This window comes from Anomaloglossus baeobatrachus, chromosome 6 (genome assembly GCF_048569485.1).
Source record: "Anomaloglossus baeobatrachus isolate aAnoBae1 chromosome 6, aAnoBae1.hap1, whole genome shotgun sequence".
Lineage (NCBI taxonomy): Eukaryota > Metazoa > Chordata > Amphibia > Anura > Aromobatidae > Anomaloglossus > Anomaloglossus baeobatrachus.
Window position 1 is genome coordinate 9,087,125 of NC_134358.1, and position 17,151 is coordinate 9,104,275.

Consider the following 17,151-nt stretch of genomic DNA (forward strand, 5'->3'; position numbering starts at 1 on the left):
TCTTCGGCGCTCCATTGGGAGACCCAGACGATTGTATAGCACTGCCTCCGGAGGCCACACAAAGCAATTACACTAAAAAGTGTAAGGCCCCTCCCCTTCTGGCTATACACCCCCAGTGGGATCACTGGCTCACCAGTTTTCTGCTTTGTGCGAAGGAGGTCAGACATCCACGCATAGCTCCACTGTTTAGTCAGCAGCAGCTGCTGACTATATCGGATGGAAGAAAAGAGGGCCCATACTAGGGCCCCCAGCATGCTCCCTTCTCACCCCACTTGTGGTTTGTAAGGTTGAGGTACCCATTGCGGGTACAGAGGCTGGAGCCCACATGCTGCTTTCCTTCCCCATCCCCCTGAGGGGCTCTGAGGAAGTGGGATCTTACCGGCCTCCAAGCCCTGAGGCCGGGCTCCGTCCACAGACCCATTGAACCTGCTGGATAAGGAGCCGGGGTACCGTTCAGGGACAAGGCCCTGCAACTTTCAGGTACTCTGTGTCCCCGTACAGACAGGCACGCACACGCCAGACTTGCTGGGTGTGTTAGTGCGCCGGGGACAGTAGCGCTCCACGCTGGGCTTGGATCACAGCAGCTTAGCTGTGTGGATTCATGTGCTGGGAACTACCGCGCCGGCCACTCTCGGAGCGGCGGCGCGGCTGGGACTTGTAGTGCGCCGGGGACTTAGCGCCGACCGCGCTTTTACGGCGGCGGCGCTTATAAATTTAGTCTTCGGCTTTTGCGGCCTAGCTCCGCTTCGTTCCCGCCCCCTCCCTGTCAATCAGGGAATGGGACAGACGCTGTGCAATCGTCAGCGCCGAGGGCTGGAGCCTTATTTACATGCTCCAGCCCTCTCACTAGGCACAGTGGGACGCAGGTTTCCCGCTTTTGGTCTGAGCACGCCCATCGGCCGCCTCCCTCCGCATCCTCGGTCGGTGGCAGGCTCTCCCGCTTTTGCGACATTTGGCTGCCACAGGTCAAAGACCAGTGGGTAACAGACATTTTGTCTCACGGGTACAGGATAGAGTTCAGTTCTCGTCCTCCGCCTCGGTTCTTCAGAACTTCCCCACATCCCGACCGAGCAGATGCCCTTCTGCAGGCGGTGCATTCTCTAAGAGCAGAAGGAGTGGTGGTCCCTGTTCCTCTTCGGGAACAAGGACAAGGTTTTTACTCCAATCTCTTTGTGGTGCCAAAAAAGGACGGCTCATTCCGTCCTGTTCTGGACCTAAAACTGCTCAACAAGCATGTGAACGCCAGGCGGTTCCGGATGGAATCCCTCCGCTCAGTCATTGCCTCAATGTCTCAAGGAGATTTCCTTGCATCAATAGACATCAAGGATGCTTATCTCCACGTGCCGATTGCTACAGAGCACCAACGTTTTCTACGCTTCGTGATAGGAGACGACCATCTTCAGTTCGTAGCTCTGCCATTTGGTCTGGCGACAGCCCCACGGGTGTTCACCAAGGTCATGGCGGCAGTGGTAGCAGTCTTGCACTCTCAGGGACACTCTGTGATCCCTTACTTGGACGATCTACTTGTCAAGGCACCCTCTCAGGAGGCATGCCAACTCAGCCTGGATGTTGCACTGGAGACTCTCCAGACGTTCGGGTGGATCATCAACTTCTCAAAGTCAACTCTGTTACCGACCCAATCACTGACGTATCTTGGCATGGAGTTTCATACTCTCTCAGCGATAGTGAAGCTTCCGCTGGACAAGCAGCGGTCACTACAGACGGGGGTGCAGGCTCTCCTTCAAAGTCAGTCGCACTCCTTAAGACGCCTCATGCACTTCCTCGGGAAGATGGTGGCGGCAATGGAGGCGGTTCCGTTTGCGCAGTTTCATCTGCGCCCACTTCAATGGGACATTCTCCGCCAATGGGACGGGAAGTCAACATCCCTGGACAGGAAAGTCTCCCTTTCCCAGACGGCCAAGGACTCTCTGCAGTGGTGGCTTCTTCCCACCTCATTATCACAGGGAAGATCCTTCCTACCACCGTCCTGGGCGGTGGTCACGACAGACGCGAGTCTGTCAGGGTGGGGAGCAGTTTTTCTCCATCACAGGGCTCAGGGTACGTGGACCCAGCAGGAGTCCACCCTTCAGATCAATGTTCTGGAAATCAGAGCAGTGTATCTTGCCCTACTAGCCTTCCAGCAGTGGCTGGAAGGAAGGCAGATCCGAATTCAGTCGGACAACTCCACAGCGGTGGCATACATCAACCACCAAGGGGGGACACGCAGTCGGCAAGCCTTCCAGGAAGTCCGGCGGATTCTGATGTGGGTGGAAGCCACGGCCTCCACCATATCCGCAGTTCACATCCCCGGCGTAGAAAACTGGGAAGCAGACTTCCTCAGTCGCCAGGGCATGGACGCAGGGGAATGGTCCCTTCACCCGGACGTGTTTCAGGAAATCTGTCGCCGCTGGGGAAGGCCGGACGTCGACTTAATGGCGTCCCGGCACAACAACAAGGTCCCAACCTTCATGGCACGGTCTCGCGATCACAGAGCTCTGGCGGCAGACGCCTTAGTGCAAGATTGGTCGCAGTTCCGGCTCCCTTATGTGTTTCCACCTCTGGCACTCTTGCCCAGGGTGCTACGCAAGATCAGATCCGACTGCAGCCGCGTCATACTCGTCGCCCCAGACTGGCCACGGAGGGCGTGGTATCCGGATCTGTGGCATCTCACGGTCGGCCAACCGTGGGCACTACCAGACCGACCAGACTTGCTGTCCCAAGGGCCGTTTTTCCATCGGAATTCTGCGGCCCTGAACCTGACTGTGTGTCCATTGAGTCCTGGATCCTAGCGTCTTCAGGATTATCCCAAGGGGTTGTTGCCACCATGAGACAGGCTAGGAAGCCCACGTCCGCTAAGATCTACCACAGAACGTGGAGGATATTCTTATCCTGGTGCTCTGCTCAGGGTGTGTCTCCCTGGCCATTTGCATTGCCTACTTTTCTTTCTTTCCTGCAATCTGGGTTAGAAAAAGGTTTGTCGCTCGGCTCCCTTAAAGGGCAAGTCTCGGCGCTATCCGTCTTTTTTCAGAAGCGTCTAGCACGACTTTCTAAGGTACGCACGTTCCTGCAGGGGGTTTGTCATATCGTACCCCCGTACAAGCGGCCGTTAGATCCATGGGATCTGAACAGGGTACTGGTTGCCCTCCAGAAGCCGCCCTTCGAGCCTCTGAGGGAGGTTTCACTTTCTAGACTATCACAGAAAGTGGCTTTTTTGGTAGCGATCACATCTCTTCGGAGAGTGTCCGAGCTAGCAGCGCTGTCATCCAAGGCTCCCTTCCTGGTCTTCCACCAGGACAAGGTAGTGCTGCGACCCATTCAGGAGTTTCTCCCGAAGGTGGTATCCTCTTTTCATCTCAATCAGGATATCTCCTTACCTTCCTTTTGTCCTCATCCAGTTCATCGGTTTGAAAAGGATTTGCATTTGTTGGATCTCGTGAGAGCACTCAGAATCTACATTTCCCGCACGGCGCCCCTGCGCCGCTCGGATGCACTCTTTGTCCTTGTCGCTGGTAAGCGCAAAGGATCGCAGGCTTCCAAATCCACCCTGGCTCGATGGATCAAGGAACCAATTCTTGAAGCCTACCGTTCTGCTGGGCTGCCGGTTCCATCAGGGCTGAAGGCCCATTCTACCAGAGCCGTGGGTGCGTCCTGGGCACTACGACACCAGGCTACGGCTCAACAGGTGTGCCAGGCAGCTACCTGGTCGAGTCTGCACACTTTCACCAAACATTATCAGGTGCATACCTACGCTTCGGCGGACGCCAGCCTAGGTAGAAGAGTCCTGCAGGCGGCGGTTGCCTCCTCGTAGGGGAGAGCTGTTTTGCAGCTCTAACTTGAGGTATTAATTTACCCACCCAGGGACAGCTTTTGGACGTCCCAATCGTCTGGGTCTCCCAATGGAGCGCCGAAGAAGGGAATTTTGTTACTTACCGTAAATTCCTTTTCTTCTAGCTCCAATTGGGAGACCCAGCACCCGCCCTGTTTCCTTCGGGATTTTTGGTTTTTTTCGGGTACACATGTTGTTCATGTTGAACGGTTTCAGTTCTCCGATGTTACTTCGGATTGAATTTGTTTAAACCAGTTATTGGCTTTCCTCCTTCTTGCTTTAGCACTAAAACTGAGCAGCCCGTGATCCCACGGGGGGTGTATAGCCAGAAGGGGAGGGGCCTTACACTTTTTAGTGTAGTGCTTTGTGTGGCCTCCGGAGGCAGTAGTTATACACCCAATCGTCTGGGTCTCCCAATTGGAGCTAGAAGAAAAGGAATTTACGGTAAGTAACAAAATTCCCTTCTTTCCTCTTTTCATTCTCTCCTTTTCCCTCTTTTCTCTCTCTCCTTTTCCCTCTCTCCTTTTCCCTCTTTGCTCTCCTTTTCCTCTTTTCTTTCTCTCCTTTTTCTCTTTTCTTTCTCTCCTATCCCTCTTTTTTTCTCTCTCTTCCTTTTTCTCCTTTTCCCTCTTTTCTTTTTCTCCTTTTTCCTCTTTTTTTTTTCCTTTTGCTCTTATTTCCTTTTTCTCTTTCTTTCTCTCCTATCCCTCTTTTTTTCTCTCTCCTTTTCCTTTTTCTCCTTTTCCCTCTTTTCTTTCTCGCCTTTTCCCTCTTTTCTTTCTTCTTTTCCCTCTTTTTTCTCTCTTTCCCTCTTTCTTCTTTTCCCTCTTTTCTCTCTCTCCTTTTCCCTCTTTTCTCTCTCTCCTTTTCCCTCTTTTCTCTCTCTCCTTTTCCTCTTTTCTTTCTCTCCTTTTTCTCTCTTTTCTTTCTCTCCTATCCCTCTTTTTTTCTCTCTCCTTTTCCTTTTTCTCCTTTTCCCTCTTTACTTTCTCTCCTTTTCCCCTCTTCCTCGTTCCTCCTCTTCTCATTATCCCCACACCCCGGTATGCAGACAGTCCACCTTTGCTCCCGTCCTGTACGTGTGTCCTCTCTCTCTCCTCGCAGTTGGTATCGGTGGAGGAGTATTCCCGCTTCTTGGATCGCGGGCTGGTGGTGGCAGAGAGCAGAAGCCGGAACAGTTACCACTGTCGGACGGCGGACTGTAGAGGATGGTGCATCTACGAAGACTCCGTCAATGAGTTTGTCTGTCCCATCTGCGGGGCTCAGAACTGCTTGATCTGCAAGGTATCGTGGACAGGGATGACGGGGCGGTTGTGGCAGCCCTGGGGGAAAAGTAGTGTTTAGGCCGGGGGAGTCCAAATACAATGGGTGTCCCGCATTTCTCACAGCTTGGGGATGTTATTTAAAGCACCACTCTAGCGGTTTAGTTTATTTCACCATGCGCAGTGTGATTCTACAGATTGTCTTCAACAAAATGGCGCCTGCAGCAGTGCAAGCACAGATTGAGCTTTCAGCTTAATGAAGAGGTCATTGAGCTGAAATGTTGATCTGCGCATGCACCGCCTCTGGCGCCATTTTGTTCAGGAAGCACATTGAGCATGCGTCGCCCACTGCAATGATGAATTTAAAAAATGAGGCGGGTCACTAAAAAATAAGTGACCTGTAAAAGAAACGGAGAAGGCTCCCTTTAAATCTAAGTCTCTGCCTCCCCGTCTTATACTCACCTTCTGCATCTCCATCTTTTTCCAGCGCCGCTCTCGTTGGTCTTGGTACTTTGTGACCTGTTGGTTGCTCCATTGTTTCATCGAGCTCACCTGGTGGTCATGGCTCAATGTAAGTCTATGGGAGCCTCGTTCTGGCCTCATAGACTCGTATTGAGAACTTGTGATGTAGCTTCTGACTTCCGTCCAGTTAGACTTTATGGGAATAAGATGGCGCCGTGGGACCAGAGCGGCACCATATAAGAATGAATCCGCTGGAGGGTGAGTATAAGGCTGGAGGCAGGAGGCGGACATTTAAAGGGCCACTCTAGAGCTAGAATCGAAAAATAATGCTGGCGTGGGGCTTGAAATCTGGCTTTGGTGTCAGCAGTCACTGCTTTTATGTTTGGGAACATCTCTTGTGTAATCTCCCCCCCCCCCCCCCCACTCCCACCAGGCCATACACGATGGGATGAACTGCAAGGAATACCAGGACGATCTCCGTATCCGCGCTCAGAACGACGCAGCCGCCAAGCAGACCAGCGACATGCTGAAGGTGAGGAGCGGGTGACGGCGAAACCCTCCTGCGTCATCAGGGGGAATCTGGATCCACAGCTCAGCAGCAGCGCGGCGAAAGAGATAGTAGGTGTATAACGACACCTACAGGTGTGTCTGTGTACAGGCGTATACAGTGTGTGTGTGTATAGGTGTGTGTATAGGTATAGTGTCTGCTGGTGTATACAGTATGTGTATAGATTTATATAATGTGTGTACAGGTATATACAGTGTGTGTGTATATAGGTGTATACAGTGTGTGTATATAGTGTGTGTATATAGGTGTGTACAGGTATATATAGGTGTCTGCTGGTGTATACAGTATGTCTTTATAGGTGTATACAGTGTGTATATATGTCTGCTGTTGTGTACAGTGTGTATAGGTGTCTGCTGGTGTGTATATAGGTGTGTACAGGTGTATACAGTGTGTGTGTATATACAGTGCCTACAAGTAGTATTCAACCCCCTGCAGATTTAGCAGGTTTGATAAGATGCAAATAAGTTAGAGCAAACTTCAAACAAGAGCAGGATTTATTAACAGATGCATAAATCTTACAAACCAACAAGTTATGTTGCTCAGTTAAATTTTAATAAATTTTCAACATAAAAGTGTGGGTCAATTATTATTCAACCCCTAGGTTTAATATTTTGTGGAATGACCCTTGTTTGCAATTACAGCTAATAATCGTCTTTTATAAGACCTGATCAGGCCGGCACAGGTCTCTGGAGTTATCTTGGCCCACTCCTCCATGCAGATCTTCTCCAAGTTATCTAGGTTCATTGGGTGTCTCATGTGGACTTTAATCTTGAGCTCCTTCCACAAGTTTTCAATTGGGTTAAGGTCAGGAGACTGACTAGGCCACTGCAACACCTTGATTTTTTCCCTCTTGAACCAGGCCTTGGTTTTCTTGGCTGTGTGCTTTGGGTCATTGTCTTGTTGGAAGATGAAATGACGACCCATCTTAAGATCCTTGATGGAGGAGCGGAGGTTCTTGGCCAAAATCTCCAGGTAGGCCGTGCTATCCATCTTCCCATGGATGCGGACCAGATGGCCAGGCCCCTTGGCTGAGAAACAGCCCCACAGCATGATGCTGCCACCACCATGCTTGACTGTAGGGATGGTATTCTTGGGGTCGTATGCAGTGCCATCCAGTCTCCAAACGTCACGTGTGTGGTTGGCACCAAAGATCTCGATCTTGGTCTCATCAGACCAGAGAACCTTGAACCAGTCTGTCTCAGAGTCCTCCAAGTGATCATGAGCAAACTGTAGACGAGCCTTGACATGACGCTTTGAAAGTAAAGGTACCTTACGGGCTCGTCTGGAACGGAGACCATTGCGGTGGAGTACGTTACTTATGATATTGACTGAAACCAATGTCCCCACTGCCATGAGATCTTCCCGGAGCTCCTTCCTTGTTTTCCTTGGGTTAGCCTTGACTCTTCGGACAAGCCTGGCCTCGGCACGGGTGGAAACTTTCAAAGGCTGTCCAGGCCGTGGAAGGCTAACAGTAGTTCCATAAGCCTTCCACTTCCGGATGATGCTCCCAACAGTGGAGACAGGTAGGCCCAACTCCTTGGAAAGGGTTTTGTACCCCTAGCCAGCCTTGTGACCCTCCACGATCTTGTCTCTGATGGCCTTGGAATGCTCCTTTGTCTTTCCCATGTTGACCAAGTATGAGTGCTGTTCACAAGTTTGGGGAGGGTCTTAATTAGTCAGAAAAGGCTGGAAAAAGAGATAATTAATCCAAACATGTGAAGCTCATTGTTCTTTGTGCCTGAAATACTTCTTAATACTTTAGGGGAACCAAACAGAATTCTTGTGGTTTGAGGGGTTGAATAATAAATGACCCTCTGAATAAACTTTTCACAATTAAAAAAAAAAAAGAAATAACATTCTTTTTCTTCAGCGCTCTATTGGGAGACCCAGACGATTGGGTGTATAGCACTGCCTCCGGAGGCCACACAAAGCATTACACTAAAAAGTGTAAGGCCCCTCCCCTTCTGGCTATACACCCCCAGTGGGATCACTGGCTCACCAGTTTTCTGCTTTGTGCGAAGGAGGTCAGACATCCACGCATAGCTCCACTGTTTGTAGTCAGCAGTAGCTGCTGGCTCTATCGGATGGAAGAAAAGAGGGCCCATATGGGGCCCCCAGCATGCTCCCTTCTCACCCGCGGTGGTGCTTGTAAGGTTGAGGTACCTATTGCTGGTACAGAGGCTGGAGCCCACATGCTGTTTTCCTTCCACATCCCCTGGAGGGCTCTGTGGAAGTGGGATCTTACCGGCCTCCAAGCCCTGAGGCCGGGCTCCATCCACAGACCCAGAGAACCTGCTGGATTTGGAGCGGGAGTGCCGTTCAGGGACAAGGCCCTGCAACTTTCAGGTACTCTGTGTCCCCGGCAGGCACGGACACTCTCAAGGCTTGCTGAGCGTTATAGTGCGCCGGGGACAGTAGCGCTGTGCGCTGGGGTTAGGTCACTGCAGCTTTGCTGAGTGACGTTACATGTTGGGAACTACTGCGCCGACCGCTACTGAAGCGGCGGCGCAGCTGCGACTTGTGGTGCGCCGGGGACTTTGCGCCGACCGCGCTTTTACGGCGGCGGCGCTTCTAACTTTAGCCCCCGGCTTCTGCGGCCTAGCGCCGCTTCGTTCCCACCCCCACCCTGTCAATCAGGGTAGGGGAGAGACGCTGCTCAATTGGCAGCGCCGAGGGCTGGAGCTTTATTTACATGCTCCAGCCCTCTCACTAGGCACAGTGGGAAGCAGGCTTCCCGCTCTTCGTCTGTATACGCCCAGGGCCCGCCCCCCCCTCTCCACAAGGACGCCGGCAGCCATTACACATGCGGTCTGGCTGGGGAAAGGCAGCAGGCTCTGGGAGACCCAGACTAAAGGGATTTCGGCGACCACACACCCGCTCCTAAGCGGGCGGTAAGCTGCACTTTAGTGCTGGCCCCACTAGTGCCTCAGTGTTATATTAGTGTACTTTTTTCTTAGTACCATATATATATATAGTTGCACTGTAAGGTCGCTTCTTGGCTGGACACCCTGTACTGCTCTGAGGAGGCAGCAACATGTCATCCGCAAAACGCAAGGGTGCCAAGGCACAGGCTGTGTACACTGTTTGTACTGCATGTGGGGCTGATCTACCGGCAGGCTCCAAAGACTCACATTGTGTGCAATGTTCAGTCCCAGTGGCACTTCGTCAGCCAGAGCCTAATGTGGTGGTAGCCCAGGCAGAGACGCCTGTGAACCCTGCCCCGGTGACGGGGACAGACTTTGCAGTTTTTGCTGATAAAATGTCTGTGACTATGTCAAAAATCCTGGAGACCTTGCAGTCCAGGCCAGTTACTCAGACCATGGACACTGCTGTGTCTATGCTCTCCGGTCCCCCTCAGTTGGAACTAATCCGTACTTCAAGGGGGTCTCAAGCATCACAGGCTGAAGTCTCTGACTCAGATGACAGTCCCAGGCAGCCTAAGCGAGCTCGCTGGGAAAGACCCTCCACGTCATCACACTGCTCAGGGTCTCAGCGAGAAGAGTCTCTCTGTGATGAGACTGAGGACGGTGATCAGGATTCTAATCCTGAGGCCCCTCTCAATCTGGATGCCCCTGATGGTGACGCCATGGTTAATGACCTTATATCGGCAATTAATAGACTGTTGGATATTTCTCCCCCAGCCCCTTCTGCAGAGGAGGCAGCGGCACAGCAGGAGAAGTTCCATTTCCTGTATCCCAAGCGTAAATTAAGTGCTTTTTTGGACCACTCTGACTTCAGAGAATCGATCCAGAAACACGACGCTCATCCAGACAAGCGTTTCTCTAAGCGTTCTAAGGATACCCGTTATCCTTTTCCCTCTGAGGTGGCCAAACGCTGGACCCAGTGTCCAAAGGTGGATCCCCCAATTTCCAAGCTTGCGGCTAGATCCATAGTCGCAGTAGAGGATGGCGCTTCACTTAAAGATGCCAACGACAGACAGATGGACCTTTGGTTGAAATCTGTCTATGAAGCTATCGGCGCGTCGTTTGCTCCAGCATTCGCGGCCGTGTGGGCACTCCAAGCTATTTCAGCTGGTTTAGCACAGGTGGATGCTATCATACATCCAGCAGTGCCGCAGGTGGCGTCCCTAACTTCGCAAATGTCTGCGTTTGCGACCTATGCTATCAATGCTGTCCTAGAATCTACGAGCCGTACCGCTATGGCGTCCGCCAATTCTGTGGTTTTGCGCAGAGCCTTGTGGTTAAAGGACTGGAAAGCAGATGCTGGTTCCAAAAAATGCTTAACCAGCTTGCCATTATCTAGAGACAGACTGTTTGGTGAGCCATTGGCTGAAATCATAAAACAGTCCAAGGGTAAGGACTCTTCCTTACCACAGCCCAGAGCAAGTAAACCTCAACAGAAAAAGTGGCAGTCGAGGTTTCGGTCCTTTCGAGGCTCGGGCAAGGCCCAATTCTCCTCGTCCAAAAGGACTCAGAAAGAACAAGGGAGCTCAGATTCCTGGCGGGCTCACTCACGCCCCAGGAAAGCAAATGGAGGAACCGCTTCCAAAGCGGCTACCTCATGACTTTCGGCCTCCTCCCTCCGCATCCTCGGTCGGTGGCAGGCTCTCCCGCTTTTGCGACATTTGGCTGTCACAGGTCAAGGACCGGTGGGTAACAGACATTTTGTCTCGCGGGTACAGAATCGAGTTCAGTTCTCGACCTCCACTTCGGTTCTTCAGAACCTCCCCACACCCCAACCGAGCAGATTCCCTGCTGCAGGCGGTGGACTCTCTAAGAGCAGAAGGAGTCGTGATCCCTGTCCCCCCTCAGGAACGGGGGCGAGGATTTTACTCCAATCTCTTTGTGGTTCCAAAAAAGGACGGCTCCTTCCGTCCTGTTCTGGACCTAAAACTGCTCAACAAGCATGTGAACGCCAGGCGGTTCCGGATGGAATCCCTCCGCTCAGTCATTGCCTCAATGTCTCAAGGAGATTTCATAGCATCAATAGACATCAAAGATGCTTATCTCCACGTGCCGATTGCTACAGAGCACCAACGCTTTCTACGCTTCGTGATAGGAGACGACCATCTTCAGTTCGTAGCTCTGCCATTTGGTCTGGCGACAGCCCCTCGGGTGTTCACCAAGATCATGGCGGCAGTGGTAGCAGTCTTGCACTCTCACGGACACTCTGTGATCCCTTACTTGGACGATCTACTGGTCAAGGCACCCTCTCAAGAGGCATGCCAACTCAGCCTGAATGTTGCACTAGAGACTCTCCAGGCGTTCGGGTGGATCATCAACTTCCCAAAGTCAAATCTGTCACCGACCCAATCACTAACGTATCTTGGCATGGAGTTTCATACTCTCTCAGCGATAGTGAAGCTTCCGCTGGACAAGCAGCGGTCTCTACAGACTGGGGTGCAGGCTCTCCTTCAAAGTCAGTCGCACTCCTTAAGACGCCTCATGCACTTCCTCGGGAAGATGGTGGCGGCAATAGAGGCGGTTCCGTTTGCGCAGTTTCATCTGCGTCCACTTCAATGGGACATTCTCCGCCAATGGGACGGGAAGTCAACATCCCTGGACAGGAAAGTCTCCCTTTCCCAGACGGCCAAAGACTCTCTGCAGTGGTGGCTTCTTCCCACCTCATTATCACAGGGAAGATCCTTCCTACCACCGTCTTGGGCGGTGGTCACGACAGACGCGAGTCTGTCAGGGTGGGGAGCAGTTTTTCTCCACCACAGGGCTCAGGGTACGTGGACTCGGCAGGAGTCCACCCTTCAGATCAATGTTCTGGAAATCAGAGCAGTGTATCTTGCCCTACTAGCCTTCCAGCAGTGGCTGGAAGGAAGGCAGATCCGAATTCAGTCGGACAACTCCACAGCGGTGGCATACATCAACCACCAAGGGGGGACACGCAGTCGGCAAGCCTTCCAGGAAGTCCGGCGGATTCTGATGTGGGTGGAAGCCACAGCCTCCACCATATCCGCAGTTCACATCCCCGGCGTAGAAAACTGGGAAGCAGACTTCCTCAGTCGCCAGGGCATGGACGCAGGGGAATGGTCCCTTCACCCAGACGTGTTTCAGGAAATCTGTCGCCGCTGGGGGGTGCCGGACGTCGACCTAATGGCGTCACGGCACAACAACAAGGTCCCAACCTTCATGGCACGGTCTCGCGATCAAAGAGCGCTGGCGGCAGATGCCCTAGTGCAAGATTGGTCGCAGTTCCGGCTCCCTTATGTGTTTCCACCTCTGGCACTCTTGCCCAGAGTGCTACGCAAGATCAGATCCGATTGCAGCCGCGTCATACTTGTCGCCCCAGACTGGCCGAGGAGGGCGTGGTATCCGGATCTGTGGCAGCTCACGGTCGGCCAACCGTGGGCACTCCCAGATCGACCAGACTTACTGTCCCAAGGGCCGTTTTTCCATCGGAATTCTGCGGCCCTGAACCTGACTGTGTGGCCATTGAGTCCTGGATCCTAGCGTCTTCAGGATTGTCCCAAGGGGTCGTTGCCACCATGAGACAGGCTAGGAAGCCCACGTCCGCTAAGATCTACCACAGAACGTGGAGGATATTCTTATCCTGGTCCTCTGCTCAGGGAGGGTCTCCCTGGCCATTTGCATTGCCTACCTTTCTTTCTTTCCTGCAATCTGGGTTAGAAAAAGGTTTGTCGCTCAGCTCCCTTAAAGGTCAGGTCTCGGCGCTATCCGTCTTTTTTCAGAGGCGTTTGGCACGCCTTCCTAAGGTGCGCACGTTCCTACAGGGGGTTTGCCATATCGTACCCCCGTACAAGCGGCCGTTAGATCCATGGGATCTGAACAGGGTACTAGTTGCCCTCCAGAAGCCGCCCTTCGAGCCTCTGAGGGAGGTTTCACTTTCTAGACTATCACAGAAAGTGGCTTTTCTGGTAGCGATCACATCTCTTCGGAGAGTGTCTGAGCTGGCAGCACTATCATCCAAGGCTCCCTTCCTGGTCTTCCACCAGGACAAGGTTGTGCTGCGCCCCATTCAGGAGTTTCTCCCGAAGGTGGTATCCTCTTTTCATCTTAATCAGGATATCTCCTTGCCTTCCTTTTATCCGCATGCAGTTCATCGGTATGAGAAAGATTTACATTTGTTAGATCTGGTGAGAGCACTCAGAATCTACATTTCCCGCACGGCGCCCTTGCGCCGTTCGGATGCACTCTTTGTCCTTGTCGCTGGTCAGCGCAAAGGGTCGCAGGCTTCTAAGGCCACCCTGGCTCGATGGATCAAAGAACCAATTCTTGAAGCCTACCGTTCTGCTGGGCTTCCGGTTCCATCAGGGCTGAAGGCCCATTCTACCAGAGCCGTGGGTGCGTCCTGGGCATTACGACACCAGGCTTCGGCTCAACAGGTGTGCCAGGCAGCTACCTGGTCGAGTCTGCACACTTTCACCAAACATTATCAGGTGCATACCTATGCTTCGGCGGACGCCAGCCTAGGTAGAAGAGTCCTGCAGGCGGCAGTTGCCTCCATATAGGGGAGGGCTGTCTTGCAGCTCTAACATGAGGTATTTCTTTACCCACCCAGGGACAGCTTTTGGACGTCCCAATCGTCTGGGTCTCCCAATGGAGCGCCGAAGAAGAAGGGAATTTTGTTACTTACTGTAAATTCCTTTTCTTCTAGCTCCTATTGGGAGACCCAGCACCCGCCCTGTTGTCCTTCGGGATTTTTGGTTTGTTTGCGGGTACACATGTTGTTCATGTTGAACGGTTTTCAGTTCTCCGATGTTACTCGGAGAGAATTTGTTTAAACCAGTTATTGGCTTTCCTCCTTCTTGCTTTTGCACTAAAACTGAGCAGCCCGTGATCCCACGGGGGGTGTATAGCCAGAAGGGGAGGGGCCTTACACTTTTTAGTGTAATTGCTTTGTGTGGCCTCCGGAGGCAGTAGCTATACACCCAATCGTCTGGGTCTCCCAATAAGAGCTAGAAGAAAAGGAATTTACGGTAAGTAACAAAATTCCCTTCTTTGCTGCATTTCACACTTCCAGGCTGATCTACAGTCCAAATGTCACAATGCCAAGTTATTCCCAATGTGTAAACCTGCTAAATCTGCAGGGGGTTGAAGACTACTTGTAGGCACTGTAAGTGTATACAGTGTGTGTATATAGGTGTCTGCTGTTGTGTACAGTGTGTACAGTGTGTATATAGGTGTATAGTGTGTGTATACAGTGTGTGTGTGTATATAGATGTGTACAGCTATATATAGGTGTCTGCTGGTGTATACAGTATGTCTTTATAGGTGTATACAGTGTGTATATATGTGTCTGCTGTTGTGTACAGTGTGTATAGGTGTCTGCTGGTGTGTATATAGGTGTATACAGTATGTGTAGATAGGTGTATACAGTGTATGTGTCTTCTGTTGTGTACAGTGTGTATAGGTGTGTACAGGTGTATACAGTGTGTATATAGGTATCTGCTGTTGTGTACAGGTGTATACAGTATGTGTATATAGGTGTATACAGTGTATGTCTTCTGTTGTGTACAGGTGTGTACAGTGTGTGTATATAGATGTCTGCTGTTGTGTACAGTGTGTATAGTGTATAGGTGTCTGCTGGTGTGTGTGTATATAGGTGTATACAGTGTGTATAGGTGTCTGCTGTTGTATACAGTGTGTATATAGGTATCTGCTGGTGTGTATATAGGTGTATACAGTATGTGTATATAGGTGTATACAGTGTGTATATAGGTATCTGCTGTTGTGTACAGGTGTATACAGTATGTGTATATAGGTGTATACAGTGTGTGTCTTCTGTTGTGTACAATGTGTACAGGTGTATACAGTGTGTATATAGGTGTCTGCTGTTGTGTACAGTGTGTATAGTGTATAGGTGTCTGCTGGTGTGTGTATATAGGTGTATACAGTGTGTATAGGTGTCTGCTGTTGTATACAGTGTGTATATAGGTATCTGCTGGTGTGTATATAGGTGTATACAGTATGTGTATATAGGTGTATACAGCGTGTATATAGATGTCTGCTGTTGTGTACAGGTGTGTACAGTGTGTATATAGGTGTCTGCTGTTGTGTACAGTGTGTATAGTGTATAGGTGTCTGCTGGTGTGTGTATATAGGTGTATACAGTGTGTATAGGTGTCTGCTGTTGTATACAGTGTGTATATAGGTATCTGCTGGTGTGTATATAGGTGTATACAGTATGTGTATATAGGTGTATACAGCGTGTATATAGATGTCTGCTGTTGTGTACAGGTGTATACAGTGTGTATATAGGTGTCTGCTGTTGTGTACAGGTGTATACAGGTGTCTGCTGTTGTGTACAGTGTGTATACAGTGTGTGTATATAGGTGTATACAGTCTGTATGTGTGTATATAGGTGTCTCCTGCTCTGTTTGCAGACCCTGGTGCAGACGGGGGAGGCCATGTACTGTCCGGCGTGTGAGATTATCGTCCAGAAGAAGGACGGCTGTGACTGGATCCGCTGCACCATGTGTCAGACGGAGATCTGCTGGGTCACCAAGGGCCCTCGCTGGGGGCCGCAGGTAATGACATTGTGGTGACCGTCCGGCCCGTGTGCGCTGTGAGCCGCCATGTTGCTGATGATGCTTCCTCTCTTCCTGTGTGCTCAGGGTCCCGGGGACACGTCGGGGGGCTGTCAGTGCAATGTGAACGGAAGGAAATGTGACCCCAAATGTCAGAACTGTCACTGATCGCTGGAAAGTCACCGCTGCTGCCCATCCATTATATGCAAGCCTCGCCGCCTCGCCCGCACCGGACCTCGCCCCTCTGAGACTAACGACGGCGTCTCTTACGATGGACGGACGGGGAGTGAAGAGACTGACGACGAGATGCCGCCCATAACCTATGCAGAAAGGAGCAATAACTCCACCACAAGGGGGCGCCACTCACCGGGGACCCGTGGTCTTGAATTTCACAGGCCCTGGCCCTTTATTGTACAAAACTTGAGATTTTCATTAGTTTTTTTTTTTTTTTTTAAAGGGGAATCCCATTTTATTTTTTGTGATGGAGGTTTATGCAGGTAGTGTCCTGGATGGGAACACGGATAACCCACGAGTGAAAGGGCCACGTTACCTCCCTGTTTACACGAGCCGTCACCCCTCCCCCGCAGCAGACAATCAATGTAACACTACAGTTGGCCTCCAGCCCAGGACTCTGGTTTGGTCCATAAATTGATTAACCCCAAACACACACAGTAATATGAAGACCACCTAAGTGCGAGTGTTTCCCCCTCCTCCGGCTGACCACTGTTGTATCTCACTGATGGAGCGCACCATCACTGCCACATCAGCAATAAAAGTGGTTTTACAGCAGTTTATATTTCTTTTGTGATGCTACAACCATTGATCCAGCGAGCCGAAGCCAAGAGAAGTAAGGACAGCAGGCTGAGAGCGAGCTGGAAGGACAGCAGGCTGAGAGCAAGCTGGAAGGACAGCAGGCTGAGAGCGAGCTGGAAGGACAGTAGGCTGAGAGCGAGCTGGAAGGACAGCAGGCTGAGAGCGAGCTGGAAGGGCAGCAGGCTGAGAGCGAGCTGGAAGGGCAGCAGGCTGAGAGCGAGCTGGAAGGGCAGCAGGCTGAGAGCGAGCTGGAAGGGCAGCAGGCTGAGAGCGAGCTGGAAGGGCAGCAGGCTGAGAGCGAGCTGGAAGGGCAGCAGGCTGAGAGCGAGCAGGGAAGGACAGCAAGCTGAGAGCGAGCTGGAAGGACTGCAAGCTGAGAGCGAGCTGGAAGGACGGCAGGCTGAGAGCGAGCGGGGAAGGGCGGCAGGCTGAGAGCGAGCGGGGAAGGGCGGCAGGCTGAGAGCGAGCGGGGAAGGGCGGCAGGCTGAGAGCGAGCGGGGAAGGGCGGCAGGCTGAGAGCGAGCGGGGAAGGGCGGCAGGCTGAGAGCGAGCGGGGAAGGGCGGCAGGCTGAGAGCGAGCGGGGAAGGGCGGCAGGCTGAGGGCGAGCGGGGAAGGGCGGCAGGCTGAGGGCGAGCGGGGAAGGGCGGCAGGCTGAGGGCGAGCGGGGAAGGGCGGCAGGCTGAGGGCGAGCAAGGAAGGGCGGCAGGCTGAGGGCGAGCGGGGAAGGGCGGCAGGCTGAGGGCGAGCGGGGAAGGGCGG

The 17,151-nt window shown here is 52.1% G+C and overlaps 1 protein-coding gene across 1 annotated transcript in view; it reads left to right on the forward strand.

The window, feature by feature from the left end:
- LOC142316928 (ranBP-type and C3HC4-type zinc finger-containing protein 1-like) overlaps nt 1-16,359 on the forward strand; it is a 77,980-nt gene extending 61,621 nt beyond the window's left edge. The window contains exons 10-13 of the mRNA XM_075352701.1: nt 4,931-5,110; nt 5,984-6,082; nt 15,435-15,578; nt 15,666-16,359. Coding sequence (XP_075208816.1) covers nt 4,931-5,110; nt 5,984-6,082; nt 15,435-15,578; nt 15,666-15,746 — 504 coding nt within the window. The 3' untranslated portion in view covers nt 15,747-16,359. The remainder of the gene's footprint in view (nt 1-4,930; nt 5,111-5,983; nt 6,083-15,434; nt 15,579-15,665) is intronic.
- The last annotated feature ends 792 nt before the right edge of the window (nt 16,360-17,151 follow it).